Consider the following 27,518-nt stretch of genomic DNA (forward strand, 5'->3'; position numbering starts at 1 on the left):
ACCCAAGACTGCTGACATTTCAAACAAGATTCGGTTCCCTCTAAACTGCCTGCTCCACTCTCGGCCTGTGATCCGTTCTGCCCTCTGGTTTTCTTGTTAGTGCCCTTTCTCACCTCTGGGCTGACCATGAAACCTTCCCTGGTGTTCCCTCTACTCCACTGTACCTTGTTCTTGGTTTGTGTTTGGTTTTTGTTTTTGTCTCAAAGAAAGTTGCTATGTAGTCCAGGCTAACTTCAAACTTGAGATCCTCCTGCTTCCAAGGTACTGGGATTACAGCAGTGTAGTTTGAGCATGCCCCTCCCGATGCCCTATCTCACTGCACCCGACAGTAGACAGCTAGCCAGTTGTCTGTCCCAGTCATATCAGGTCTGACTGTCCCTTGGGACAAACCCTAGCCATCTCTTAGCACATCCGGTAGCACGCCGTGGATAGTTAACAGCTGCTGCTGCTCATGAGCAGATGAGCCTTGACTTGGACTGCCTGACAGTATGTCTGCAGTCCACACTCCCACCTGCTGATTGCTGGCTAACCGTGTGACGTCACTGCCTGCACCACATTAGCTTTTATAACTGTGTGTGATTACTTCCTGTATCCCCCACATAGACGAAATGACACCGTGGACAGTTCAGCATGTGCTGGCTGGGCACATGTCTGCTGGTGGACAGACAGATGGACAAATGGATGGATGGTAAGTGTTAGCTGTGGGTAAGATGAGGTGGAGAAGTCCCAGACGAAGGGCAGAGCACTGGAATAAAACACACTGAAGACATCTTGACATTGTCAATTAGAATGTTAGGATAGACAGCATAGGCACAGCAGGCCGGAAAGCAAGCCAAAGGACGGTGCCCTTAACCAGTATGAGCGGAAGTTGACAGAGGACGGTGCTCCTTCCCCAGTGTGAGCGGAAGATGACAGAGGATGGTGCTCCTTCCCCAGTGTGAGCGGAAGATGACAGGACGGTGCTCCTTACCCAGTGTGAGCGGAAGATGACAGAGGACGGTGCTCCTTACCCAGTGTGAGCGGAAGATGACAGAGGACGGTGCTCCTTACCCAGTGTGAGCGGAAGATGACAGAGGACGGTGCTCCTTACCCAGTGTGAGCGGAAGATGACAGAGGACGGTGCTCCTTACCCAGTGTGAGTGGAAGATGACAGAGGACGGTGCTCCTTACCCAGTGTGAGCAGAAGATGACAGAATGGTGCTCCTCACCCAGTGTGAGCAGAAGATGACAGGGGATGGTGCTCCTCACCCAGTGTGAGCAGAAGATGACAGGATGGTGCTTCTTACCCAGTGTGAGCAGAAGATGACAGAACGGTGCTCCTCACCCAGTGTGAGCAGAAGATGACAGGATGGTGCTTCTTACCCAGTGTGAGCAGAAGATGACAGGACGGTGCTTCTTACCCAGTGTGAGCAGAAGATGACAGGACGGTGCTTCTTACCCAGTGTGAGCGGAAGATGACAGGACGGTGCTTCTTACCCAGTGTGAGCAGAAGATGACAGGACGGTGCTCCTTACCCAGTGTGAGCGGAAGATGACAGGACGGTGTTCCTTCCCCAGTGTGAGCGGAAGATGACAGGATGGTGCTCCTTACCCAGTGTGAGCAGAAGATGACAGGATGGTGCTCCTTACCCAGTGTGAGCAGAAGATGACAGGACGGTGCTCCTTACCCAGTGTGAGCGGAAGATGACAGGATGGTGCTCCTTACCCAGTGTGAGCAGAAGATGACAGGATGGTGCTCCTTACCCAGTGTGAGCAGAAGATGACAGGACGGTGCTCCTTACCCAGTGTGAGCGGAAGATGACAGGACGGTGCTCCTTACCCAGTGTGAGTGGAAGATGACAGGACGGTGCTCCTTACCCAGTGTGAGCGGAAGATGACAGGACGGTGCTCCTTACCCAGTGTGAGCGGAAGATGACAGGACGGTGTTCCTTCCCCAGTGTGAGCGGAAGATGACAGGACGGTGCTCCTTACCCAGTGTGAGCGGAAGATGACAGGACGGTGCTCCTTACCCAGTGTGAGTGGAAGATGACAGGACGGTGCTCCTTACCCAGTGTGAGCAGAAGATGACAGGATGGTGCTCCTTACCCAGTGTGAGCGGAAGATGACAGAGGACGGTGTTCCTTCCCCAGTGTGAGCGGAAGATGACAGGATGGTGCTCCTTACCCAGTGTGAGCAGAAGATGACAGGATGGTGCTCCTTACCCAGTGTGAGCGGAAGATGACAGTTGCTTTTGAGCTAGTAGGTTGCTGGGAAGGTGCTCATAGGCCATTGGAAATGTGAAGTGAGTGGGCTTCCAGAGAAATCCAGGCCGAAAACAAACTGTCTTAAAGTCATTTGTTTTTATTTGAGAAAATCTAGGGAAAACAATAATAGAAAAAGAAAAGACCAGGTTTTAAAAAGTTTTTCATCTTAAACATGTAAAACTTATTCTGGTTTTAAGAAAAAAAGTATATTTAAAATTGTCATGAATACTTATGCTAAATACTAAAACAATTGATTATGAAATAAAAATAAGCTAAATTCTAAAACAATTGATAATGAAATAAAAATTCTCCCAAAATATAATAACTAAAACAATTGATTATAAAATAAAAATTCTTCCAGAATAGCAAGATTTAATATTTATGCCACTGATTAGAGTAATTACTTATGATGAAATAAATTTTTTTTCCAAAACATAAATGTTTAAGTGAATTAAGGCTGTGTTAATGTTCTTACAGTGATCTCTCTCTGACAACAGAAAGGACACAAATCCTTGAATTGTATGCAGCCAAGGGAAGACTTTTCTGTTTCATTTATGTGAGAAATATTTCCATTCTTAAAGCAATTACATTTGTTGGTGTAGTGATAAAATTAATGTGATGTGAGGTAGCTGGACACATGGGTGCATTTGGCCCCTGCCCTGTACTGCTCAAGTCCAGAGTCAGTTCCAGATGGGTTAGGACCATAGTGTGAGAGGCTGAGGAAGGAAGTAACACAGAACCCCCTTACATGAGAGTCCCTAAGCAGGACACAGCTGGCAGAGCACAAGGACAGCATCCTCAGAAGAGGGGGAGGGCAGGAGGAGGAATATACGCTGTTGTATATTATGTATGTGGCAAATGTAACCGAACACTGTTGATACATAAGTTGATATATTGAATATGTTCAGTAAAAGTGGGCAAGAAATTTGAACAAACATTTCATTAAAAAAAAATCTAACTGGCCAATAAATGAAAATCTGTCCACACCTGTGGACATGGGGCAGTGCAGATCACAATCTCAATGGTTGCCATTACTCTCTGCCAGAGTGGCTACAATGTAGCAGTTCTTGTTAAACTTGCAGATAGCATTGAGCCCAGTGCTCATCTCTCCTAGAGCGGAGCATGGGTGCTCTAACCCTGAACTTCCCACAGCCATGTGTGCACCTGTACAGGACACTGAAAATGATCAGCCACACTGTAATGTCTCAAATTTCCATTAATAGTGGACTTTTAAAATAGGGCGTATTCATATGGAAATACCATATTTGTTATGTTCATATGGTAATTCACTCAGTATGAAACCTATAAATTGAACAGTGAAAAACAAAACAAAACAATGCATCACAAATGAACCTCAGTGGTGAGCTGAGCGACAGTCACCAACCTGGCAGGAAAGGCATGATGCCTGGGAGGGTCCAGGAAGCAAGCATCTTAGGAGGGAGGGGGGGATGGAGAGACAGGCTGGTGGTTGGCTTGAACAGGTGTTCTTACTGTAAAAATTCAGGAAGCTACACACTAAGGTGTTCCCTGAAAATGTTTACACCTACAACAAAAATGCTTAAAAATACCTTATTGCGAAACCCTGTCTCGAAAAACAAAAACAACAACAACAACAAAAAATACGTTATTGGGAATGGTGAGTCCCTGCTTTGTTTAAAAATACACGCCACTTACCCCTGAAAGCATTCTTAATAGCGTGAGGGTTTTATAATACAAAAATGCTTTGGGAAAATACTTTTAGTACTTTCCAGCGTTTCTCTTTAGGCATCTACAGCAGAATTAGGGTTCCCCTCACCAAAAGCGTTGAGACAGTCCAACTGAGACGTTTCCCTGTGTCTATTTGGATTCTTTGGTATGAGCCATTTGTTTTTTGAAACACTTACTGGCTTCGGTTTGGGTGTAAGTAGTTTGTTCTGGAGAACACATTAGCCTTTTAAGAAAGCAGAACTTTTGTTCCGGTTATTTTAAGTGGTGATTTCAGACGCTCCATTCTCTCAGCGCTGTGTGGGAGAAGGCGTTCGATTCTGAGTTGGAATTGTGCGTCCACGGATGATGGTTATTAAGACCTGGGCGCGTGCCAGACATGGCCGGCCTACTGGGGAGAGGGGACAGGTTGCCTCTTCAAAGGAAGCAAGGTGTAGCTGGGCTTGATTTTACTGGAACATTCTAGACCCCGTGAGAAAAAAGACCTGCCCATCTTTGTTCAGATACCTCCAATGTTGCTTAAAATCTTCCCGAGACAAGTTGGGGAAACTGAGGCCAAGGCAGGGAGCGACACATTCACCTGGCTCCGGACTCCGGATGGCTTGGCCGGTGGCTCGCGATCCTCCCAGCGAGTGTCGCTCCCCAGCCGGGAGACTGCTTTGCACCCCGGCGCCCCTGGTGGAGCGGGAGGGCGGGGAGGGCGGCGGGGTGGGGCGGGGCGCGGTGACAGCCGAGCAGGGCCCGCCCCCGGCTCCCACCCGCGGCCGCCAGGGAACTCGCCCAGCCCCGGGTTCTGCTCGTTGCCACCGCCCGCGCTCGCGCTGCCTCGCGTCCCGGTAAGACCCCCCGCCCGCCAGCCCTAGGTCCCCCTCGGCCTCGCGGGGCTCCCTGCCGCCGCACCGGGGCGCAGCCATATCTGGGCAAAATATTCAGCTGTCGCCAGCGCCGAGAAGGGACTGAGCGTGGTTCCCTCTATAAATAGCCGCCGCCTCGAGTGGCCTTCGGGGCTAGGGGGCCTGGGGGTCCGGTTCCCCAGCCTGGCGATCGGCTCACTGGCGCTCGAGTCCCGGCAGCCTGGCGCGCGCGGCTCTGATCAGGGTGCCCGAGCTCTGGACCAGGTCGCCCAGGGACCTTGGGAGCCGCCCGGGGCGCCCCCGCGGGCATCAGCACGGGGCGAACTGGGCATGAGCCCTCGGTGGAATCTGGGGAGGAAGGGAGTCCGCGCTCGGAGGACGCTGAGCCTCGATCGCACCGATCTGGCGCGTCCGGGAAAAGTTTCCCAAACTGCTGGAGCTAGCGAGGTTTAAAGCACCAGCCGCACTTGCGTTGCGCAGCCAGGTGGGACGGGAGCGAGCCTGGAAGCTGGAGGCCACGGACTGTCGCCATCTCGGGGGTGGCCTAGGCAATCTTGTTTTTTCCCCTGGACCTCGAGTTCCCATTTGTAGGGTGAAGTTGGGGTCCTTCGAGGGGATGGGGCCCGAGGCCATGAGAGCCGCCAGGCATGCTCTGAACTGCCCACACTCCCTGCACCTGTTCTCCAGTTTCGGACTAGGGATGCTGGGGACACAGCTGCAGAAGTCAGAGACTTGGGTGACTCTTGGAGCTCAGATCCTGGCCTAGGACCCACTAGGGCTCTCGGAATAGCCTGGGAAGTGTGCCTGGGGTGCTTTGGGACATCTCTAGCCTGAGTAGCTTGTCAAAACAAGTGACCAAATGAACTGGGCAGGCTCCGGGAATTCAGTTCCCTGACTGGCACCTGCGATACTCCCTTAACCATGCAGCCCTGCTCTCTCCTTAATTCTCCTCTTTCAGCTGGTGCTCACCTTCCCCAGTGAGACTCCTGAAGACCACCTGGGCTCAACAGAGTGGGACCCTAAACTCAGATCCTGGGTTCTTGAGAGGGGAGACCAAAAAGCTGATCTTTCTCCCTAGGTCACCACCATTGTTGACTGTGAAGGGCCTCAGAGCCCCTTGCTGGAGGTCTTGCATACCCTGCTGCAGTCTGCCTGTCTTTCCTGTTTCCTAAGACCCTTCCGGAGAGGTCTGGGGACTCTCTGAGCCCCTCTTTTGTAATCTGTCGATGGCTGGGACTTTCCCAGGCTGGAGTAACAGTGTGAAGATTCTAGTTCTAGATCTCGAAGGTTCCTCCGTTTCCTCTAAGGCTCTCTCTGTGCTTCACAGATTCCCACCGACTTCGAACCTCACCATGAACAGGCAGAGTGAAGACAAGGAACCCGTCACTCTGGCATCTTATCTCTAATGAGCCAGCCTCACAGTCCACCGTTTAGACAGCAATTGGCCCTTGGGTGCCTAGCATCCTAAGTGGAAGGCTAGAGTCCTCTAAAAATAGCCTCAGCCCATCTTATCAGAGTCTCGCACCTTCTCCCTCCTCTCGGGCAGGCTGTTTGCTGTAACTTAACTGCAGAAAACAGGGACTAGGTGGTGTCGGCTCTAGTCATGAAGGGGGATGGGGCTGGAGTTCAGGCAGGCCCCTGGCTCCAGTCCCAGCTCTGTTACCCACCCAGTGCGACCTTGAGAGACGACCTGGTGGACAAGATGGTCTTTAGCGGAGCTGGAGTGCAGAGGACTGGAGTTCTTCCGGAAGCCTCCTAGCATGAGCAAAAGGAAATGCAGGGAGGAGGTCTGGGGCACGCATCCTAGGATGAGGACCCAGGAGTGGGGGGAAGTGGCTTTCCAAGAGCTGAGTGGAGATGTGGGCAATGACAGTTACCACACAGGAGTAGAGTGGTTGAGAACTGGGGAGAAGCCATCAGAATTAGCCGGCTCGGGGGACTTAGTTGCAACATGGCAGAGCATTCAAAACTAGGCTCTGCCGGTGACCCGGCTTGTCTCACCTCAGTTTCCCCTGCATGCAGCAGGGCTAACAGTAGTAGCCACTTCATTCAGGCTGTGGAAGGGAGTGTTGGTGGGCAAACCTTGAGCTTAGAGCTAGCCTGGCACCTTGTGAAGATGTGCTAAGCTAGGCCGAGGCAGGAGCTTAAGTAGAGACAACTCTGACTCTTTCTCAGAGCTCAGACAGGAAGAGAGAGGAGATGGAAGGTGGTAGGAGCTGGGGCAGAGGGGAGGCCCGTGTTTATGGCGAGTGAGATAGGAGGTAGAAGAGAACCCAGGGGTGACCACAGAGTGCGAGAGAATCTAAGGGCTGTTTCCATGGCAGGATGGAGGTCCTTCCTTAAGGACATGCCTCATGTCACTGGGTCTGCATGTGGCTTTCAACCCTCAGGACTTTACTGATCAAAAAAGGGTAAAATGAAGCAGGTCCCCGTGTCCCCTGACTGACTTCAGTATCTGTAAAGGAGGGTGGCGGTGAGCCATGAAGGGTGAGTTAACCCTGCTGTGGGGGCCTCGTGATCTTGGCTTGCTTATTTCTGAGATGATGTCATCTATTGATGACTTCTGCTGAGCCCAGTCATATGGCTTCTTCCGGACAGTGTTTTGATTTTTCAGTCTTCCTAATGGACCAGCCTAGGCTGCCAACATTTCTAAAGAGGCCAGTTCATGTTCCCTTCAAGCCAGAACACCAGCTTGATCAATTATTTGGCTACTAGGAGTCATTATCAGTTTAAAGCCGGGGGCCTGCTCCTTGGGATGCGTTCTGTCCCACGGTGCTGGAGCCACCTCTTTCCATTTGTTTTGTGAAGTCCTCTGGTTTATTATGATGGCAACAGACTCCCAGTTGCTCTCGATGATAGTGAAAGAATGAGCTCACTGGAATCAACCTAGGACATGGTCTGGAGTCTTCTGGGCTGAGGCACTGGGTTCTTGTCTGCTAAGAAAGCTAAGCAAATGCAGTATTTCTCTTGTTCTTCCCTCATATCGTTTCGTGGTGATAAGCTTTGGGATAAGCTCAGTATCGCAGTGCCCAAGAAGGTGGGAAGGAGGGGAGGGGACAGGTCCCACCCCTATGGCCCTGTCTTTTTCATACTCCCAGGGTCCTTAGCCCTGGCTACCTTTACTCTGGGATATTAGAATAGTGCCGCAGGGCTGTTCCTAGAGATGTCTGTAGTGGATGGTGGCACTGGCCATTGGACATTTCCTCCCGTGCCTAGGCGAGCCAAGGAAAGATGAGGCGCCTCGAGACCTCACTCTCTCTTCTTCATAGACTCATCTTCTGCTGCCTCTGGTGGCCTCTCACCCCATTCCTCACAGACCTCCTTACCTACCTGACAAGTTCACATATCCAAGCTCCTTAGCCCCAGGCTCCTGCATACTGGGCAAAGCCAGTAATGGGTCACCAAAATGTTTCTGCCTCCACAGACTGAGCTCTGGGCTCTCTTGTCAGTCCTCCTCTTGTGTTCTCGTCTTGGTCATCAATGACACAGTCTGCCCAGGTACCAAGCCTCCTTTCCCTTCACTGTCCCTTCACAAGGTCACCCAGTCCATTCTACCTTCCTTTACAGCTCCTAGCCATTCTTAGGTCCACGTGGACCGCTCCAGTCAAGGACTTCTGCATCTCCACCCCAGGCTATTGTTGGGGTTCTCCTAAAAAGGGACTGACTATGCTGCTGTTCAAAGGACTTCCCAAAGCAGAGCTATGGCCTTTTCAACGCTTTTTTGGGGGGACTCCCCATTTCCTGTTAAAGACCAGAGATTCCTTAGCATTAAGCAGGAACTGGTCCCAGAGTGCTTTGAAATCCCTGCTAGGCCTGCCCCAGTTCTGAGCCTTCCCAGTGGTCAGAAGTGTGCTGATATTTTGTGTCTCCTACCTTCGCCTCGCTACTCCGTCTGCCTGGGATGCTGCTCTCCCCGTACTCAGCCAAGGAACTTGCAGACATCCTTTAGAGACCGGCTCCTTGGTTTCCTGTCCGTGCTCCCCTCCAACTCCTAGAGCACCAGCGCGATGTGCCCACACTGGACCCATCTGCTGCCTTCTGTATGGGCAGACTGGAAGCTGCTGGAGGGCAGTGCTGGTGGCCTTGTATCTAAGGAGCATCCTTCGTGTCTAGGTCACCGCACAAATGCTTGATGTGGTATAGGTTCTAGTAAATGGTTGGCAGATGAGTGAATGACTAAGTCATCATGATGACAGGCATACACTACACACCAATTGGCACTCGACGTGTTTCCCCACCCACCAGGCCATCGGCTCCATGGGGCCAGGAACCAGATCTGCTTGGTTGCTTCCTGTCAGGTACCCAGCCCCTATCAGTCCCATCACACTGAGCAGCAGATGAGACAGTCCACCAGGTCATTTGAAACTCACCACAATCCTGTGAAGGGGAAACCTGTTTATATTTGTTGTTGTTTTTGTTTGTTTTTTAATAATTAGACCGTGGACCCCAGCAGGAATTGGGGTGCATATTCCAGAATACCGAGGTGCTGTCCGGGGTTATAAACTTGAGGAACAAGGGTTCCTCACTTTCTGTGCCAATGCTTCTCTCTCTTCACTGGGCATCCCAACCATGCGGACTCTTTATGTAAATATGCAGATTCTAGCTCAATAGATGTGAGATGGGGCTTGAGAGTGTGAGTTTCCAATGAGCGCCTTGCTTCTAACAAGCTGGACCATGCCTATCAAGTAATAAGCCTAATTACCTCCAACATCTCTTATAGCCACAATAAAGTGATTCTGACCTTCAGCAGCTTTCTCCTGCCGGACTTTATTAGTGTTTTCTAAAATCTGCAGGTGAATGCTTTTGCACAATGGCTCAACGTCAAGGGCTCTTTCTGGTCAGCACACTGCTTGCAAGTTTTGTATCAGCAAGCTTTTGGACAGTGTTGGGGTGGGACCTGAGACAGCTGAGATGCTGAAATATCAGACACCCAGGGGTGTGCAGATTGAAAAGTGACAGAGAGGAAGACGTGAAGACAGGACCCCCCCGCCCCCGGCCCCATGCAGATCCAGGCAGATCACAGAACTCTGGATGGCAGTGCTGTGAGCAATTGTGTGTGAGCTTTGGGCATCAAGTTCTCCTTGCTTACGTAAAAGCATTTGAGACGGCTCACAATGAACCTAGACGGCCAAGGAAACTCACAAAGACCCACATTCTTAAAGACAGCAGAAACCTGGAAGATCACAATCATGACACTCTTTGAGAATCTGATTAATGCTGTGGATCCTTGCTGTAGAAAAATAAACTTATCCATCCATATGGTAGCTCACATAGCATTTCAGGTAGTACAGAGACCCCTGGAACCCATTCAAAAGCATGAATGCCCAACACAGGAGGAGCAAGTACCGTGAGAGGGTCCTGGCTGGACATGGCAATTGTTTCTGGACACTCAGCTCCCAGTTAGTGCTGGCAGCTGAGGAGATGAGGTCAGCCTCTTTGTCTGATGCAGGAAGGGCATGGGTCTTTCTAGAGACAGAAAAGCTTCCTGAGCCCTGAGTCTCAGCCTGTTGTCATGACAACACACCAAACTAGCTTCTTGTAAAAGCCACACATCACCAGCAGTTTAAGAAGCTTAGCATAGTGGCTAAGAACTTGGACTCTGGAGCCCAACTCCTTGGCTTCACATCTCAAGCCTAACAAACACAGACTATGTGATCTCAGGTAACTTCTACCCAGTCTGTGTCTTAGTTTCCTCATCTATCAAGTGGGTTGTTGTCAGGATTGAATCAGTTACATGTAAAATGCTAAGGATGGCACCTGGGACATGGTCTGTGCTAGGTTAGCATGAGTTCTCATGCTGAGACAAGGCAGCTTAGCATACTGGGCTAGTATACCCGCCCCATCTATACCACCTGGAACCCCAGATGCCACCTGACTTGGAAACAGGGTCTTTGCAGATACCGTTAGTTGAGGTGAGGTCATACCAGATAGAGTGGTCCCATGGGCTGTGGCTGGTGTCCTTATAAGGAAAGTGAGTGCATAGGGAAGAAGCCATGTGGCAAGGTAGCTGGAAACTGGGAGAAGGAGGGACAAGGCCTGTCACACCAGGGATTGCCCCAGAGTCACCAGAAGTGAAGAGAGAGAGAGTCAGGGGCAAGCCCCTACCCTGTGCCCACCCCCAGATTCTCCCAGAAGGAACCAATCTCACTAATGCCGTGAATTAGGATGTCTGCCCTTCTGAACTGTTGTAGAACTGGTCATTTGTTGTGGCAGCCCTTAAAAGCCGATGTAATTGGTTTGCTTCGCTTTTCTACACCTGAGTCTCTTCACCTATAAAGTGAGAAGAATAAAAGTACTTGCCTTAACAAGACTGCAGGAAGGAAGCCACACAGGGAGCTTGGTGCAGCAGGTGCTTCTGTGCAGTGAGTAAGAATTAAACTGGTCAGTGGGGTGTGGCTGGTAGAGTGCTTGCCTAGCATGCTCTAGGCCCCCTGGCTTCGTCCCCCAACCACAAAAGGAAGAAAGAAAAACAGCCTGTGCCTGGCCCAGGCTGTTGTCTCAGCTACTTGAGAAGGAAAATTACAAGTTCAAGACCTTCCTGGGCTACAGTGTGAGTTCAGTCTGGGCAATTTAGGGAAACCCTAACCCAAAACAAAGTCAAGGGTGGCTGGAAAGCTGACTTAGCAGATAGAGTACTTGCTGCTCTCTCAAAGTACTCAGGTTTGGTTCCCAGCATGGATATTGGGCAGTTCACAACCAACCACTGTAACTCCAGCTCCAGCGGATACCCGACCCTCTCCTGGCTCCTGTGGGCATCCTCTTGTCCACATGCACACGCTGATCACCACCATCATCATCATCCTTTCTGTGAGAGGCTACAGTGACATGAGGCACTAACAGTTTTCCATTGTGTTTCAACACTACTTACCCAGAGTCCTGTTCATGAGCTCATATGGGGTTTGCAGGTTTGAGGCTGAGACAGCAAGACAATTTGTACGTAGATCTTTACAAAATTCCACGAGTCCCTGGTAGAGTTGATGCCTAGAAATGGAATTGCTGAGTCAAAGGGTATGTGTGCTTGAAGGGCAGGAGTTACCTGGCTTTGGAAGGCCTAGCAATGTCTCCCCGTCCTGTGAGGGCCACTCACCTCTCCTCAGGTTCTACACGTGGGTGGTGCCTGGGCCTTTAGCCCTGGCCCTCGACAGGTGAGCACTGATATATTTCAGTGTGGGGTTTCGTCCTCCATCCAGATGTTGAAGAGCCATCTTTTTATGTGACTTGCCTAGTCCTTCCCTCGGCCCACATTTTTTCTGGACTGTTCCATTTTTGTTGTTTGTTGCCGTAAGAACTCTTCATCAAGCAAGTTAGCCTTTTGTTCAAGGCACAGTAGATATAGTCCTCCCAACTTGCCTCTTGTCACTGCTCATTTGTGCGAATTTTCATATTTTCAAAAAATATAAATGCGCTTCTTAAAGCTCTGCTTTCTGTGAACACCCACAGTGAGGCCAGGTGGGGACAGGAAGAGCCCAGGGAAGGAGCTTCTCTACAAGTTCACTTTCATTCCTCTGTGATTTACAGCCATCAGATTCACAGGCACACCCCACATAGGCTCTCCTGTAGCCCAGGCTGGCCTTGAACTTGTTATGTATCTGAGGATGACCTGGAATTTCTGATCCTCTTGCCTCCAGCTCCCGAGGGCTGGGATTACAGGTGTAAGTGTGACACCACTCTGGGTTTATGAGGTGCTGGGATAAAACCCAAGTCTTTGTGCATGCTAGGCAAATGACCAACTGAGCCACGTTCCCAGCTCTCCTGCCTGTCATCTACCCCCTCCACCCCCGCCTCTCCGGTGCAGGGCTTAGTATAGGCCTTGGGAAGCTTGCCTTTGCGTGGATGGGGCCGTAAACCCACGCAGTTACTCCCACGGACCCTGACAGCTTTTTCTGGTTGTGTTATAAGGTTTGGCTTCTGGAAGCCTCCTAAACAGGCACACAGAGCCTGGCCAGAGCCGAGGTAGCCAGAACCAGGGAAGCTGTACAAAGACAAGGAAGGAGGCAGCCCAAGAGCTGCTTGAGGGCAGGGAGTGGGCAGCTGGAGGAGGGGGTGTCTTTGGAATCCCTGGAGCCCTGCTAATGAGGATGTGTGTGGTGTGTGGTGACTCCAACACTGTGATGACCCCGAGAGATGTAAAATGAGACTGTGTGTGTGTGTGTGTGTGTGTGTGTGTGTGTTTGTGTGTGTACATGTGTTTGTGTGTGTGTTTGTGTGTGTGTGTGTGGTGTGTGTGTACATGTGTTTGTGTGTTTGTATGTGTGCGTGTGGTGTGTGTGTGTTTGTGTGTGTGTATGTACACCTTTCTGATTTAAACCACCCAGCAGCTTTGGCTACGTGGACCTTTGAGGCTCAGCATGCTCTGAGCTGGGATTCACAGCAGCTGCAGAAAGTGACAGGCAAACCCTGTGTTTAGTGGTGTCGCTTTTTTAGAAGGTGCTTTCCCGCATGACTAACAGAAGGAGCTCAGCCCCCAAACAGAAAAGCACACAAGCCAGAAGACACGTTTTCTAATGATAGCTGAGCCCCGTCCCGTCATCGCTGCAAATACATCTTTCATAATAGAACTGGACTCCAGAGGGCCTTCAAACATATCAGCCCACAACAGCGCCAGGAGCGGAGGCATCAGCTCCCTCCAGAAGGCCTCGTCTAGAGGCATCACTGCTCACGTGCCTGGAGTGACAGGTGCTCCTAACCCCACGGGTCAGCCCAGGCGCAGCATATATTGTTCCTTGTCTTGGTCAGAATCCATGTATCGGTGACCTCAGTAAAGCTGTGTCTTCTTCACTCTGGGAAGCCATCAGGCTGCATGGTTTTCTCTTCACCAGTCAGCATTCTCCAGTGCCTGAGGAATGATATCCGAGGTTGCCCTGTGACCTCACTCTTCCTGACCCATTGACTGTTCTACACATGACAGCAGCCCACCTTCTCTGGACTCAGTCAATGTATGACCAATGGACTCTCAAGTAATTGATTTTATTATTCGTGTGTGCGTGTGTGTGTGTGTGTGTGTGTGTGTGTGTGTGTGTGTGTGAGAGAGAGAGAGAGAGAGAGAGAGAGAGAGAGAGAGAGAGAGAGAGAGAGAGCCTCCATGTACCACATGTGAATGGGCACTCAAGGATGCCAGAAAGGGGGATGGATCCCCTGGAACTGGAGTTACAGATCATGAGCCATCCAACATGGTGCTGGGACTCGCCCTCCCAGCAAGCACTCTTACCTGCCGAACCATGTTTCTAGCCCCACAGTGGGCTTTTGAAGTGTGCTCAGCATCGTCAGCCACCAGGGAAATGCACAGTGAGCTGCTGCTGCCACCCACCTGAGTGGCTGAACGAATAAGTACTGACATTAACAAGTGTTGGCAAGGGTTTGGAGCCGAGGGAAGGCTCATGCATTTCCGGCGGGAATGAAGAACTGTATGATCACTTCAGAAAACTGCATCCACTGTAGTCCGGTAGCATCTTTTGAAACTCAATGTGTACCCATTCTGTACCCAGTCGGCCAAAAAGTAAGTCGTTCTTTCTCCCAGAAGACACATTCAGGGCCCTGTTGGTAATTCCCAAGTAATGGGAACAACTAAGCATTCTTTAAGAATAAATCAGTCTGTTGTGGTGTGTTTTGTGTGGTCCTGATACTACACAACACTGAAAAGAACAAACTGTTAATGCAGGTAATACCGCCGAAGAATCTCGTAGATTGGATGCTTTGTTCGAAAGAAACCAAGTCTGGCACTGAGGAGGTGGCTTGGTTGACAATGTGCTCGCCTGGCACACATGAGGGCTGTTTGGTCACCGGAACCCACGTGCAAAGGCCACGTGTGGTGGCACACTCGTCACCAGAGCTGGGAGGCCGAGGCAGGCAAACGCCTGGGGCTCGCTGGCCAGCCATCAGGCTCACTTGGCAAGTTCCAGGTCAACGGAGACCCTGTCTCAAAAATAAAAAAACAAAAAACAAAACAAAAAAAACCCAGTGGACTGTGGGAGCCCATTTTCAGGTTCCTCGTGGCTTTACCCAGCAGGTCCACATAGAGGATGATTAGACCACGGGCCTGAGTGCAGGTGTCTGAGATGGTCTGCACTTGGCTATGCTGGGGGAGGAGGTCTTTTGCTCCACCCCTTGGCGTCTCTATAAAAACCCTGGGGCAGAGACAGTCGGGGCCCGTTGGAATAGGTTCCAGGCCCTCTCGAGGCTATCCTGTATTTTCTATCTGTTTATCTCCGCGATACTCTCCGCAATAAATCCTTCTATCTAATATTTCCTGCTGCTCGCACTCAAGAAAACTCTGGGGAACTGTGGGGTTGGTGGGTAAATGCCCCACAGTGGACAACGCCTGAGGAGTGGTAGCTGAGGTTGTCCACTGGCCCCCACACCTGTGTGCATACCCGCACACAACATGAACACACACACACACACACACACACACACACACACACGAAAGAAACCAAACTTAAGAACCTTTACACTGTGTGTTTCAACGTATATGATGTTCAAAATATCATCATAGTTTGTAGTTTTGAAGGTCAGAATCTTGCTGTGTTCTGGGGAGACTAAGCAGGGTTGTGGAATAGGCCTTCAGGGTGAGGGGCCAGCTGAGTGTTTACATATTGTTTATATTTGGGGAAATTCAGTGGATTCTACACTTAAGACTTGTACTGTACTGCATGTAGTCTTGTTGAAAAAGAAAAAAAAGTTCATTTCCCCACTGAAATGATGGTGGCTCAGAGTTGTTCTTCATCACAAAGCTGGTATGTCACCACCCTTGTCTGAGCCACTACAGTTTCATTAACATGGCTGAGTCTTCACCATGGTTTAGGGTTCAGTGACCCACACTGCTGACTTAGGTTGGGTGCCTGGTCACTGGAGAGTTCCCCATCCTCACGGTTGCTCAGCTGTCCTTATCCGGGACTGGCGGAGTTGGCTGTTGGGCCTCTCGGGAGCTGGAGGAAGGAGAAATTAAAAGCCATCTGAGCTGTGTCCTCCCCATACAATGTCCCCATCGTGGGACAGACAGTACATGGCATGTTCTCACTTTTGCACAGGATCTCAGAGATGCTCAATGCTGCATACCTGAGGCTGCCAGGGCCAGGGCCAGGGCCAGGCCTAGTCCGCATTCTCTTCTCTAAGGGACAGCCCGAGATCAGGCCTCATCTGTTAAGAGCTGAAGGTTTAACACATCACTCCTTCTCCAAGGATGGTGGACCAAGAACTGTCATGTGTGACCTCACCCCAGGGACCTCTGTGTGACCTTTATCCTCCTTTTTAGTTTTTTTTTCTCTCCCACGAAGGCCCAGAATGCTCCACTGTTCCTTCTGCCGTGACACAACAGCCTCAATAGAGCAGACAGGTTGTGAAGAGTGAGTTGGGAAGAAAATGGCTGTCATCACAAGTGGAAAAAAGCCAAGGTTGCCCCAGGCCCTTCAGAAAGGGGACAGAAAGGGAAAGGGGACAGAAGTGGGTTCTGTATATAGCCTTGCTGGTACATAGACCCTGGTTCTGCAAAGACCCTGTGTTTGGTCAAATGCTCTGCAGTCACCATCCAGAGATGTTTAAGCCTTTCATTTTTGAGTGTGTGCACGCCCATGCACATGCGTGTGCACACGTGTGTGTGCTTGCGTGAAAGTGTGTGTGCACATATGTGTGCGTGTGTATGTATAGTGTGTGTGTGTGTGTGTGTATGTGTGTGTGTGTGTGTCCATTCACTTGTGTGCATGTGTACATGGAGGCCAGAGGTAAGCCTCAGGTGTTGTTCCTCAGAGCCCTCCACCATGATTTTGAGACAGGGTCTCTCACTAGAACATGGCACTTGCCCACTATATTAAACTGGCTGTCGTCTGGCCAACAGCCCCAGGGATCCACCTGTCTTCATGTCCCCAACCTAGGACTGTTAGTGCTCAGCTCGCTTTCTCCTTTTTATGTGGTCCAGGACCTACATTCAGGGTGGCCATTCCAGCCTCAGTCAGTGTAGAAAGTCCCTCACAGACGTAGCCCGAGGTCTCTCTAGGTGATTCTCGATCCTGCCGAGGTGACAGTCACGGTTAACCATCACATCAGTCCTGCCTGGGAGACTCTTGTGGAATGGCCACTCTGGTGGTACTGGGCCACCTTATTTGGGGGCTCCTAGGAAGTGTGAGGAGGACAGGGATTTGGACACTGAGAACTTCCCCATTCCTCTTTTCTCTCTGGACTAGGTCACAAGTGACAGCACCCCAGGGACTGGAAACTTGTGCCCGAAAGTGGTGGTTCCTTAGATGCTACAGAGGTCTCTGTACAGTAGGAAGTGGCTGTTGTCACAATCCTCTCATTTTATGACCTTGAACTTGTCCCCAGACACGACCAAGTTCAGCACCCTCAAACACTCATCATCTTGTCCCCGCCTTTCACACCAGCTGAGTGGTGCTTGACTTTCTTCCCTCGCTGGCTGCTGACCTGAGGTGGGGCTTGTTTGGGCACTGTGTCCCTCACTGACGTCCCACCTGCAGCTACTGTCCTCTTCCTCTGGGCCAGGCTGGGGCTGAACCTGAGAGGAGATGTCACATGTGACTGCCCTCCCCTCTGGCCCTGCCTGGGATGCACTCTCTTCCAGGAGTCAGGGGGAGCATTGATTACATAACCACCCTCCCCAGGCTGTGTGGGAGTGGGGGAGTCAAAGGGCCTGGAGCATACTCACAGGAGCTGTGCACTGAGGGTTCCCTGAGACCTGGAGGGCCTGTGTGGGAAGGAACAATCCAGGCTGCAGAAACAATCCAAGCTGCTGACCCAGGACTGAAGTTTCCAGGGGAAGGTGGTCAGCACAGCTAGAAGAGGAAGGCTTGAAGTGGGATTAGAAGCTGGGAAGGTGCCGGGCACGCCAGGTCTTGACATCAAACCCTACCCAGGGTTTTTGTTCTGTCTCATGGAGAGCTGTTAGGAGCAATGGAGGTTCACAGGCTGCAGGAGAATGGTTTTCACAGGCGTGGCATGTGGTCTAAGGAAGGAGAGCCGAGGCAAAGGGATGGGCCGAGCTGTTGGGGTAACACAGATACTAAAGGGTAAAGGCCCCGAGGAAAGAGGACAGATGAGCGAGTGCTGGAAGACACAGGATTCTGGTCACACAAAGACAATAGTGTCCAATTCCACCCTGTGAGCCACGAAGTGTAGCCAAACTCCCAAGCCAGGCAGAGCCCTTGAGAGCAGTCATAAGCGGACAGGAGCTGGGCACGGGGAAGAAAGGGGGCTAGTGTTTAATGTTGCCAAGTTTTGGCTGAGATGGATGAAAGAATTCCAGAGGTGGATGGTGGTGACGGCTACATGAGAATGTACTGAATTGTCCTGAGTGCCATAGAACTGGACCCTTCAAAATAATGACAGGCTGGGATGTGGCTCATTAGGAAAAGAGCCCTAGCCTCCATCCACAGCACCCCCAAAACAGTAAAAATGCGTGTGATGTATATTTTACCACAATGTAACAAGAAAATACGACAATAGAAAGAGAAGACTGTCAGGCATGGGGGTTGACGGAGCTGGAGGAGCAGGAACAAGTGGCTGGGCTGACCCAGGTGCCTGATCCCTGGAGGCTGACACCATCATGGGAGCACCCACCCCTCCATCTTCTCCTCCTCCTCCTCCTCCTCTTCCTCCTCCTCCTCCTCCTCTTCCTCCTCCTCCTCCTCCTCCTCCTCCTCCTCCTCCTCCTCCTCCTCCTCCTCCTCCATCCTAAGCCACAGCATAGGCCATTGACCATCCAGTCCTAAACTCTGGGCTCAGCTGGGAGTGGAGAAGTATCAGATGATAGCAACATGGCTGCTTCAGGACTTTTCCTGAAGGAGGGCACAGGGGAAACCACTCTTTTGGGAGGCACAAGGACACTGTTGATGCTCTTGTGTCCCTAAAGCTAGAGAAGAAGATTCAGGAGAAGATGACAAACCATGTAGTCTGGGATGTAGGATTTCGTCATGAAGAACCATGGCATAGAATGCTATAGCTGATGTGTCTTCCAAAAGAGAGGCTTGCATGTTGAAGAATGAGAGGGTGACATGTCGATTTATCTTCAAGATGTGCCCTGGCAGAAGTCAGGCGGCATAAATGGAAAATATTCGTTTGCAATCGTGGCTCAGCCCTTCCTGAACTTGGGGAGATACTGTCATAAATCAAGATGGTGTCACCTTGTGCCTCCTCCCCTCCAGCAGACCCTGGAGGATCCACTGTCAGAACAGCCCACCCGTCCATCATGACAGGAGCGAACCAGCATTCCATGTCACTGGAGCTACCCTGCCAGGAGCTTTTGTTTTCTGCAGCCCTTCCTGATGGATAGCCTTAGCCTTGACCCACTAACTTTTACTGTGTATTCTGCAGAGTTTTATGTCCTGCCACAGCTTGTAAATCCATTGTTTTATGTTTAGCGGCTGCTTGGGGTTTGGGCTATAAAGAACCAGGCTAGCTAGATCTGCTGTAGGTGTGCACCAGGCTGTAGAGGCTTGAGTGTGTGAGGGTACTTTCAAATTTCTTCAGCTCCTCTTTTCTTCTTCACACTGACACTTAAGGCGGGACCCAATTTATAAGGCCAGTAAAACAGCGGCTGTTCTGCTTCAGGAGGGCCTCGTTGGGAGCTACTGCCGAGGCAGAATCGCCCTGCCCATCCCTTCCCTCAGGGTTCCACATGCCAATCAGCCCAGGCCAGGCTTCCCATGTGAAGATGGATAAACAGAGACTCTAAGACAGGGCATTTGCCTGAGTGTTCAAGGCTGCTAGCTCAAGAGCCCAAGTGTGCTGTCTCTGTTCCTTTGATGGTGCTTCTGCACCTGGCACAGGGCTTAGTTAGCCGTGAGGACACAGAGACAAATAAAGCCCAGGTCTCCTCAGAGGGCCGTTATGATAATGTGGGGGGAAACAGAGAAGAAGGGGACTCCTGCGGCCTCAGCAGGTAGAGTGCTTGGCACTATGTGAGCCTGCATGGATGGTGCTCCAGCCCCAGACTGCACTCTTACCTGCCTGACAAATTCATTCTTACAGCATCCTGTGGGCTGAGTCCCGGCACCAACTGTACAGTCCAGTGAGTCTCGGCTTTGTATTTGATCTTTTATTTCAGGGAGCTCTTCAGTGACCCTAAGCCTGTACATCAAGCAGAGTCAGGGCGAGCCCTCTCTTTGGTCTCCTGCAGGCATCTGGAGACACTTTCTCAGAGCTCTCTGGGCACGGTTTCAAAGTCACCTATGTGATCCGATTCTGCCATTGGACGGTTGAGTAAACAGAGCCCTCGAGAATTTAATGATGGTTGCCCTGGCAATTAACATCAAAACTAGCTCTCCAATCGGATGGGGGACTCTCCGTCCCCAACAACTCTTCTGTTAGGAAACAGAGGCCTTGCATTAACAGTTATAAAATGCAATCTCTTCTTCCAAGCCCTGTTTTAAGACTGAGCCTGTAGTGGTACTTATTAGCACTGAGTTTTGTGTCCCTCCGACTCTGCCTCCCCTCCACCTCCAGGCCCTACACTCAGGAGAATCCTTCTTTGTAGAAACCATCCTGTGAGCCAACTAGATGAGTGTGGCTGGAGGCTGACAGCTTTATGGCTTACCTTGGGAATTCTCTGTTCTTATTGGCTTATTTAACATAATGTCTCCATCCCTCTGTAATATCCACAAGGTGTTTGACATTCAAAAGGGCTTTAAAAACCCTATGAAGTAGAGATCTTGGACTCAGCAATGACTCGGTGGATACGTAGTATAACTTCCCCGGATGCAACAGGAAGAGACCTGCTCAGGAAATTGGATGATGTCTGCTCTTCAAGTGGCATGCTGGCGGTGGCTTGTTGCCAGGCCTGATATTTCTCCTTCAGCAGGCCCCAGAGCTACCACCTACCTCTTTCAACTGGTTTCTTCCCCAGCGACCTCTGCCCCCCTCTGCCTTGCACGTGGGTGCCTCGGGGCCCCGTCCTCAGGTTCTGGCTCATCCATTCTCTAGGGTTCTTATGTGTAGGGTTCTTCTCCTTAAGTCTTACCGAAAATCACCCAGAAAATGAGTCAACCCGCAAAAACTAGCAAGCATAGGAAGCCCGCAGGTTTCAACCCTGGAGACTCTCAAGTTTTGTCCTGATGAATTCTGTCCCTGTGACTTCTCTTCTTGTGTGATGGCTCCCCAGTAAGACCTAGAGGTGACTCTAAAACAGTGTCTTCAAGTTTGTTTCACAAGATTCCAATTGGTGGAGAAGTGTCTTAGAGAGCTAATGTCATGACAAGAGACTTGGGGGATTCTATTGCACCCCATTCCTGGAGGAATCTCTTGGGTAGCTAGCTGTATAAGAAAAGTTCTGAGGAGTCCTGTCATCCATGTCTTGTGGAACTTGGTCTACTCTAAAACCTTTGAGGACTGTCTTACTACTCTTTATTTCTAAGACAAAATACCGGAGGCTGGGTACTTCTAAAAGTAAAGAGCTCTATTTAGCTCATGGTTTTGGAGGTGGAAATCCAAAGTCAGGCAGCCCCATCCTTTCCCTTCAGTGAGAGCCCTCTCGGCTACATCATAACATGGCCACGGAAACACGGTGGGAGAAACCATCGGAAGTAGAAATCACATGCCAAGACCGTGGCCCAGAAAGCAAGGGGAGGGGCCTAGCTATTTCCTCTGTCAACTTGACACAAGTTGGAGTCATCTGGGAAGAGGAACCTCAGCTGGGAAAATGCCTCCAACAGAGGGCTGTTGGGCAAGCCTGTGGGGCAATTTCTTGATTGGTGATTGATATAGGAGGACCCAGCCCACTGTGGGCAGTGCCACCGTGGGCAGGTGGTCCTGGGTCGTATAAGGAAGCAGGATGAGCAAGCTATGGGTAGCAATCGAGTGAGCAGCACCCTTTCATGGCCTCTGCTTCAGCTCCTGCCTCTGGCTTCCTGCCCTGACTTCTTCCCCCAGTGATGGAGTGTGACCTGAGACTTGTAAGCTGAAACAAACCCTCTCCTCCCCAAGCTGCTTTTGGTCATGGTGTTTTATCACAGCAATAGAAACCCAAGGGGAAGGGCCAATCAAATTCTTTTGTAACAACTCTTCTGCTAGTAACTCATCCTATAAGACCAGAATTGGTCCCTCCAGATGGCAACCCCTGCAGTGCCCTAACCACCTCCAACTAAGCCTTGCCTCTTCTTAACTATTTTTACTAGTTCTTTGAGAATTTCGTGCCATGTATTTTGATCACATTCACCTCTCTACTCCTTCCAGATCTACCCCCCCCACCTGCTCCCGACATCATGGCATCTTCTTTAAAATAACCCATGGAGTCCAATTTGTGCTGCCCATATCCCCCTGGGTGTGGGGCCGTCCACTGAAACATGGACACCTGCCAGTCTTAAAACCTCCAGAATCTGCTCCGGCACAAGAACCTTTGGGAAAGCAAACCACATTTAGAGCACAGCAAACACCAAAGATGTGTGTTTTGAAGGCCATCTCAGCCGGGTAGTGATGGCGCATGCCTTTAATCCCAGCACTTGGGAGGCAGAGCCAGGCGGATCTCTGTGAGTTCAAGGCCAGCCTGGTCTACAGAGCGAGATCCAGGACAGGCTCCAAAACTACACAGAGAAACCCTGTTCTCAAAAAACAAAAAACAAAAACAACAACAAAAAAAAGCAGCCCATCTCAGAGATGCTAGGTCAGAGGACATGCTGGACATCTTTGTGAGCTCCTGGAAGCTGGCATTTGAGTCCCTCTGGGCCCTGTAATGGAGACCATGGATCCTCATGTTTCCTGGCTTCACTCAGGATGTGCCAAATTAGGCTGTTGTGCAAGGGCACCCAAAAGCAAAAGGAAATGAGTAGGGGGGTGCATTTATGATCTGACCTTGACGTTCTTGGGGTCTGGTCAAAGGAAGACTTCAGCTGAAGCTGAGGCTTTCTCAGAGAACAGGACAGCACTTGGGTTCTGTGTTTGGGAAGCTCATCCTTCTGATGGAGGTGGCTGTCACTCACTCTGCCTTCCCCTGTGGGTGTGCCCACGCATGCCGATTTACATTAATGAAACATGCCCCTGCTCTCCAAAGTGGATGCCCTTTCTGGTGGTTAGTGAACTCCAATCGTCCTTAATTAACAAATCCCAGGCTTTAAATGGATTGGTTGTCTCCTCTCAGTTTTCATTTTTCTCTGCTGTGAAAAATTCCATTTATTTCACAGATGAGCCGTGGGTGATTTTTGTTTGTTTGATGGGAATTTAGAAAGAACTGCTGTGAAGAGGGGGTGGCAATTATGCAGGTGTGCTCGGGTGCTGGAACAAGGTACCCCAAACCAGGAAACTGAACAGCTTAAGTGAATGCATGTCTGGAGGTTGGAAGCCAAGATCAACGTGTCAGCTGTTTTAGTTCTGTAGACCAGGCTGGCCTCGAACTCAGAGATCTGCCTGCCTCTGTCTCCTGTGTGCTTGGATTAAAGGCAGGAGCCACCATGCCTCCGCTGCTTTGGTTCTTCTGAGGAAGAACAAGCTCAGAGTTTCTCCTCTGGCTTCCCAGGTTTGCTGGCAAGCCTTGCCTTACTCTCTACTCTCTGTCACATCAGTGTGTGGCACTATTCTTGTGCCCAAATGTCCCCTTTCTGTAGGAAGAGCAGTCACATTTGGTAGCAGCCCATCCAATTCCAGGACGGCCTTGTCTAAACTTATTCATATCTCCGCAACCCTGTAAGGACCACTTTCAAGTGAGGGCTCATATTAACCTGTAGTGTGCTCCGGGTGGCTGATGTGCTGGGGATTAAAACTTCGACATTGGAAGCTTAAGGCAGTGTGTTGATTCATCACACTGGCTGTGTGCACAGGACTAGATTCCACTCTGCCACATTTAAGGCGTTCAGCTGCTTTCTTACCTACCTACCTACCTACCCATCAGCTTCTGAAAGGTTGGAGGGTAGAGAGAGTCAGGTAGTGGGGAGGCCTCGGACAAGGAGGCGACTCACAGGCAGGGGTCCGCAGCAACTCACATTCTCCAAGAGAAGAGCCCAGAGCCTCCTGGGGATAACCAGAGACAAGTAGAAAACCATCCTGGGCTGGTTTTAGTGAGAAGCTTCCTGCTATTAAGCTGGGCCCTGGGGGTAAGGAACAAGGGCCTCATGGGAGAAGTTGTTCAAAGAGGCATGGACCCGGTCCTGATGCCACGACGAGGTCAGGTTCATGAGGAGTTGCCAGGACTTCTCAGGGAGGTGACAGATAGGCCATGCTTGTCGTGTTATTATTTTAGTCAGGCTAAGGGACAGCAGGGTTCACGGCCTTGTTGTCCCCCTCAGACCAGAGGGAGGCTATGCAGTACAGTGGAGGAATTCCCAGAGCTGTCAGGGACCCTGAGTCAAGGCCATCTTTCAGTTTCTTCAGTGATGAAATGATCTCACTTAAAAGCCCCAGCTGGAATGAGTTCACAGGTATGAACGGTCTGTTGGGTTACCATCGACAGGGAGAGCAGCATGGAAGTGGCAGGCACAGACTGTTCCCCTGGAGAAGTCACTTCTTCCTTCTGAAGCAGATCCCTGGAGACTATAATGAGGGGTCTGGTCCATGGTTCTCTTGACCTCATGGGATTCGGTGATTCCATGAAAAAGCCTCTCCCACAGAGGCGCTAGAGCCCCCCAAGACCTGAGTTCATATTGGGGACCTACCACTTCCTGGTGGTATGGGTTAGACAAGTCATTCAACCTCTCTCGGCCCAACGTCCTTATCTATGAGAGGAGGATAACACTCAATACTCAAGGGCAGGTTAAATTGGAGAATCCGGGTGTAGTGCTTAATGGGGGGCTCTGTGTGGTATCAAAACCGTTACTGTAGGACGATTTCTGTCAGGACTGACTGAAGTATGGTAGGTGAGGTGCCTGCATGCAGCAGGTGTTCACGTAACCCTCCACCCCCTTTAAAAGACTAACCTGCCAGTTGCTGGCACTCATGGCTCCCACTGGGACACTGGGAAGATCGTCCAGAAAATAATTGAACTACCTAAGAATAGATTTGCCGTCAAGTACGCGAACCGTTGATAGCCACCCATTTACTTCCAGTTACTGGCAATGCTCATTACCACCACTGAAACTTACTAAATCGCACTGGGCATATGTTCAGTGGGTGAACCACTTTCCACACAAGCATGAGGAGGACCTGAGTTAAAAATCCTCAGAACCCTTGTAGAGCTGAGCATGGCAGAGGCAGGAGCGGCCCTGGAAGCTTGCAGGCCAGCTAACCTGGGGTTCACGGGTGGGAGGAGGCAAGGACTGACATCCAAGGTCATCCTCTGACCGTCACGTGCGCGCACACACACACACACACACACACTCACACACACAGGTGTGGTCATACACATTACACATACATATCAAAGAAATAAAATACAGTTCATTAAACCCCATGCCTTCGGGACTTGCCATTTGTTGGGAAGTGGATAGAGGATAAATTCAAATTAGCCGCTATTAAACACATCCCACCTGTGGCTTGAGAGAAAAATCTGACAGGGGTCTATCTTAAGGGTTTTGGCTCTTTCTGGCAGGTCACCAGTCAGCACAGAAGTTCAGAAGACAAACACGCGCCCTTCCACAATGTCCTATAGACGAGAGCTGGAGAAATACCGAGACCTGGATGAAGATGAAATCCTGGGGTCCCTCACGGAGGAGGAGCTCAGGACGCTGGAAAATGAGCTGGATGAACTAGATCCTGATGTGAGTAGCAGGAAAGTGGAACACTGGTCTTGGGGGCACATGCCCCAGGAACTTGGTGAAGGGGCACCAAGTGTGGTAGCCACACGGGGAGGGGCAGGTGGGCCATTCTCAAAGCAACCAAAGCCTTTCTCCTTATATGACAGTGCGTTGGAATGATGTTGCCTTGGCAGGGCTATTTTTAAAATGTTGTATTACTCATGATTCTCCAGAAAAATAGAACCAATAAGACATGTGTGTGTGTGTGTGAGAGAGAGAGAGAGAGAGAGACAGACAGACAGACAGACAGAGTAAATATATATCCTACTGAGAGATTTATAAGCAATTGGCTCATATGGTTTCGGAGACTGATGAGTCCTGAGATCTGCAATTGGGAAGCTGGAGTCCAGGAGGGCCGATGATGCCAATCTGATCTAAAATGCTCATAGGCTGAAGACTTAGGCAAGCTCATGCTGTTAGTCCAAAATAACAGAACAAAAGCCATGGTCCAGTTGAGGCAGGTAGGTAGGAGGCAATCTCCCTTCCCGGGGAGGGTCAGCTTCTTGGGTCTATTTAGACCTGTGACAGATGGGATCGGTTCTCCCACATCACAGAGGCCATCTGCCTGACTCAGTCTGCAGACTCTGCAAATGTTCATCTCCTCCAGAAACACCGTCCCAGATACAACTAGAATAACATCTTACCAAACGCCTGGTGGCCCACGGCTCGGGCAAGTTGATGGTAAAATTGCCCATGGCAAGTCCGCCTCTTGGTTAACTTGGCTCCTGTGTGTGTGTGTCTCTTCACACCAGAGGTAATTATTAGCAAACGAAGACAACAGCATGTCACCACTGTGCCCAACACGATACTCTGTACGACAGAAAAATTCCTCTTCTCCAGGAGGGAAGGTAAAAATCTCCAGTGATGTTTACTCGGACACTGTGATGGAAAATTAATACTTAAATAGTACCATAAAATGTCAGTACAGCCCATGCTACGTGACGAGACCAGAGGCGAGGGGGACAGCGAGCTCTGCTGTCCTCACACATGTTCAGGAAGCAGGAGGGAATACCCAGGATGGCTGTAGCCCTGGTTTCTCCAGCCAGACAGGTGGGGGTAGCCAGCATTTAGAACAGCCTCCCTCCGTCACCCATCCTGCACCGCTTCTGCCTCCGACAAGCACCACTGCTAGCTGTGGTTCATGACCCGCTGGGCTGAGCCTGAGCCTCATGCCTGAGAGGTTGGTGTTGGGAACAGTCCTTCTCAGGCTAGGCTGTTGGTGCTTGCCGCCAGCATTCATAGTTGTTGGTAGTCAGCATCAGTCACCCCTCGTCACCTGTTGATTCTGAACCATGAGGAACACCAGAGGCCAGGTGGCAGTGTTAACCTCCTGCTCAGTGGAATCCTTGTGCCTCCTGTGAAGGAAAACCTTTGCTCTTTCGGAACCGAGACTTCTAGGCGAGTGGGAAGGTCCAGGGAATAGATGCAAAAGCGGTTGCTAATGAGTTGCTAAAGGTGATGTTGTGGGCTACCACTCCAGTGCCCAGCCTTGAATCCTGGACCTGTGGGTCTTGGCTCTGAGGGAAACAGCACCACATGAGGCCCCTGATTCAGAGCACATGCACACTTCTAGGGAGCCTTGCCCCAGCACTGCAAGGCCCCGCCTCCTGGCTGGCACTGCAAGGCCCCGCCTCCTAGCTGGCACTGCAAGGCCCCGCCTCCTGGCTGACACTGCAAGGCCCCGCCTCCTGGCTAGCACTGCAAGGCCCTGCCTTCTGGCTTAGCCCTGCAGCAGCCTTCAGAGGGCCATTGTGCTGCTCTTCACACCCTGCTGCCTCTGGACAGTGGAGAACAGGTTGAAATACATTGAGCAATAGAGAACACCAAGAACCCTCTCGTGTGTTTTAAGTTTCATAAGCGAATCTCACACTTGGCATATTTAGGAAGTTCTTTCAATGCTCAGAGTTCTCCTTCGTAGTCAGGGTGCCTCAGGGATGTCTTGTTTGGCAAGCCCCACTGGAGCTGTGAGCAGGGTCAAGGGAGACATTCCCACCAGCCTCCTGGACAGGTTTCCAGCCTGGAACTGTATTCCAGGTACCTAGCACAAGAGAAGGCATT

The 27,518-nt window shown here is 50.7% G+C and overlaps 1 protein-coding gene across 1 annotated transcript in view; it reads left to right on the forward strand.

Moving 5' to 3' along the window:
* Positions 1 to 4,698: 4,698 nt before the first annotated feature.
* The window catches only part of Tmod1 (tropomodulin 1), a 71,349-nt gene continuing 48,529 nt past the window's right edge, over positions 4,699 to 27,518 (forward strand). The window contains exons 1-2 of the mRNA XM_059254296.1: positions 4,699 to 4,782; positions 25,256 to 25,424. Coding sequence (XP_059110279.1) covers positions 25,305 to 25,424 — 120 coding nt within the window. The 5' untranslated portion in view covers positions 4,699 to 4,782; positions 25,256 to 25,304. The remainder of the gene's footprint in view (positions 4,783 to 25,255; positions 25,425 to 27,518) is intronic.

Source organism: Peromyscus eremicus, chromosome 2 (genome assembly GCF_949786415.1).
Source record: "Peromyscus eremicus chromosome 2, PerEre_H2_v1, whole genome shotgun sequence".
NCBI lineage: Eukaryota > Metazoa > Chordata > Mammalia > Rodentia > Cricetidae > Peromyscus > Peromyscus eremicus.